The sequence below is a fragment of the Myotis davidii genome, unplaced genomic scaffold (assembly GCF_000327345.1).
Source record: "Myotis davidii unplaced genomic scaffold, ASM32734v1 scaffold855, whole genome shotgun sequence".
Taxonomy (NCBI): Eukaryota; Metazoa; Chordata; class Mammalia; order Chiroptera; family Vespertilionidae; genus Myotis; species Myotis davidii.
In genome coordinates, this window is record NW_006286978.1 from 349968 (window position 1) to 353228 (window position 3261).

The 3261-nt window shown below is 53.2% G+C and overlaps 1 protein-coding gene across 3 annotated transcripts in view; it reads right to left on the minus strand.

Moving 5' to 3' along the window:
• OTUD5 (OTU deubiquitinase 5) overlaps positions 1-3255 on the minus strand; it is a 27768-nt gene extending 24513 nt beyond the window's left edge. For 2 of the 3 annotated variants that reach the window (XM_006758877.2, XM_006758878.2), the window contains exon 1: positions 3123-3255. In XM_006758877.2, coding sequence (XP_006758940.1) covers positions 3123-3146 — 24 coding nt within the window. In that variant the 5' untranslated portion in view covers positions 3147-3255. The remainder of the gene's footprint in view (positions 1-3122) is intronic. The other variant, XM_015560750.1, reaches the window with a different exon arrangement.
• Positions 3256-3261: the final 6 nt, after the last annotated feature.

Here is a 3261-nt window from a genome sequence, read left to right on the forward strand (position 1 = left end):
GCAGGGGCTTCTGGGTGACCAGCAAAGCCTGAATGGGAACCCAGGCACCCTGCCTATCCTGCCAGCCCCAGCCTCTCCCACCACCTTGGTGTGCATGCCCCATTCTCAGAATGCTCTGTGGGGTCCTCAAGCTGAGGACGCTCTGAAGCCATTCTTTTCATACAGTAGACTCTCAGTAAGGCGGCCATGCCTAGGAAAGGAAACCCCTGACCCTAAGTTGCCAAAGGGGTTCCTAAAGGCAACAGAGGTACAGTCACAGCATCGGGACAAACAGGAAGTCTGAGTAGCCAGAACAAGGACCAGATTCACCATGTGGGCTCCCTCTCCACAACTCCCCTTTCCAAGGGCTCTAATTGGCCTCCAGGATACAAATGCCCCAGTGACAGTTCAGGACCAAGACTGGGGTAGCAGGAAGACAGTCCCCCTCTTACGTCCCCGGAGGGTCCCAACTCGGACCAGGTATGGCAGGGAGAAGCATCTTCCTCCTTTTACCCCAAGAAGTGCGAGGAGAGGAAGCTTTTCCTCTAGTTGGGAAGGGAAGATATCCTGCAACCACAGAGCTTCACCCCCAAGTTCTTATGGGGACAAGTATAATGGAGGAACTCCCAGCCTACGAGATGCAAAGGGGGTGTAAGGAGGTGTCATTTTAGTCACCATGGCAACATGTGACATTCTTCCTCTCTGTCCCTGGGACCAAGGATGTCTCTCTCCCTATTCTGTGAAGGAGGAAAGGCAGACTTGACCCCAAACCAAGGAGAGAAGAAACAACTCTTGGTCCTGACTCAGTGGATCCAGAGACAATTTATCCTGCTTGGAGTAGTAATGGGTGGAAAGGCAACAAGGAAGGGGACTCAAGACAAGGCCCAGGCCCCTGTGAAGTACAGAAAGGTTTATTTGAGCCAAGGGGGACAGGGATATGGGTGGAGAATTTCCCTGGAGCGGGGATGTCCCAGACCTCTTTCCCGTCGCTGGGAAGAAAAAAAGCTTGTTGAAAGCAATTCAGGAAGCTCAGAATATTTCCCTGATCCTGGAAATGGGAAGCAAGCAGAGCTGGGTCAGGCTGAGTCTCTGAATATCTGCTAGTTCTTGAGGAGAGGCCTTAGTCCCCTGTCCCCAGTAACTGACATCCTTCTGAGAGAAAGTAAGGAGACCTTCCTGGCCTGAAGCTAAGAGCACCTAGGTACTTCTGTGCAGTGGGGAAAGCCTTAGGCCACACTGGGAGGACTGCATGTTCTTCTCCCTGGCGATAAAAGATTGCCTGGTTGTGGGAGGCTTCACACCCATGGCAGCGTAGGGCCCAGGCCACTCCCTGAAGTGAAGGCGCTCTTGTCCCTAAGGGGAAGCTTAGGCCCCTGGGAGGAGGCTCAGATTCTTTATCTCAGAATCCCACCACACCTATGCCCCCCAGGGGAGAGGGCAGTTCTTAGGACTTAGTTCACAAGTGGAGGGTGGTCTTAGGCTCAAAGACAGGAAATCTCATGCCCCTAAAAGGCCGCTATGACTCAAGTTTATGTGTGCTGTCTGAAGTGAGGTAACAGCCAATACTATCAGGGTAGGCCCAGGTCTCAGATCCTAAGGCGGGGGAGATGTCTCATGTACATGCGGACAAGTTCAAATTCTTGTGCGGGGATGGGAGACTCAGGACCGTATTCCCCAGGAACGCTGTACCTATGCCCCCAAGGGAAGGGTCTCAGGAATTCATTCTGGTGGTAGGTTCTATGCCTGAGCTCAGATCTCATCTGTGGAGACACAGCAGTCACTGGGGCAAGTAAGGGCCGCTTGCCCTTGAGAGAAAGCTCAAGTGTCCTTAGCACAGTGGGTCTCAGGCCCCTGAAGGCAGGCTTAGGTCTGTGGGAAGGCCTCAGACTCCATCTCTGGGACTCCACGCTGCCTAGATCTCAGGATTGAGTTCCCAAGGCAGAAATCTTAACATCCCTGACACTAGGGGGAGGGGGGATACTTAGATCTCTATTACAGGGGAGAGGGGACTATTACGTCCCCAAGGTGTGTTTTAGTCCTTCCTAACTGGGTAGAAGGAGCCCATAGACCTCTCTGTGTGTGGACGGGGGTGGTGGCGTCTCAGGCCCCCCAAGAAAATCACTCAGATACCAGGCTCTGAGAAGAAAGGTCCCCTAAAGAATTCGCTTTGCCTGGGATCTCTGAGGGGTGATATCTGAAGAGGCTTCACACCCAGTCTCTGAAAGCCTGACTCCTTAAACAGGGGGAATCTTAGGCTCCAGTGTCCAAAACAGTGAGTCTCATTTTCTTGAAGAAAGCCTCAGGCCTGGTGGGGGTGGGGGAGAGGGGCCAAAGGTCTATCACTTAAAAGAAGTTTTATCTCCTGGAGAGAGATTCAGACTCTTGTGCCCAAGGAGGTCTCAGATACTGAGAGGAAGCACAGACCCTTGTCAATTAAGAGAATGAGTCTCCTGTACCCCAGGAGAGTTTCTGGTCCCTGGCTATTGGTTTTGGCGCTTGTCCCCAAGGGGAAGGGAATCTTATCTCCCCCAAAAAAGTCATATCCCTGGAGAAAAGCTCAGAAGATCCCTCACACTAAAGGGGATGCATGTGTGTCTCAGGGCCTTGATTTTAGAAAAGTCTCAGGCCATGGAAGGCAGTCTTAGGACCCCTGAAGAAATGTCAGACCCCACTGCTGAGGGTCCTGTGCTGTGTCCCCCTGAGAAGGAAAGGGGGAGGGAGGTTGTCCTATACAGAGTGTCTCACAACCCTGAAAGGGTTTAGATATCTTGGGACAGAGAAAAACAAATCTCATGCCACTGAACACAGACCAAGGTCCCTTGGAGAGTCATGAGACTCCCTTCCCAGGAGGCATTTCATCCTGCCTGTGTCTCCTGGGGAGTTCCCACCTACTGGCCCTACAAGATGAGGTCCCAGGACCCAGAAGAGACCACAAACACCGTTTTTAAGTCCTTCGTCTTATCTCGGGCCTCTAACCTCAAGACCTTGGGGAAAAGGGGCAAGTAAACATGGTGTCTCATGCCCCTACCACCAGAGAAAAACAATGACAGGCTCAGGGAGGTGACGTGCAAGTCCCCTGGGTCCCTACTCAGCCTGGGCATACCATCCACCATACCCGCTCACCTGTCATTCCCAGCCCATACCTGCTCAACAGTGGCAGGGTCCATGGCCTCGATGCGTGCTGCAGCCGCTTCATACTCATCCTCACTGTTGTAACCTGCGCCGACGTCCTCACGCTCCGGACTGGCCCCGCCAACCGTCCCAACGCCGGGGGCTTGACGC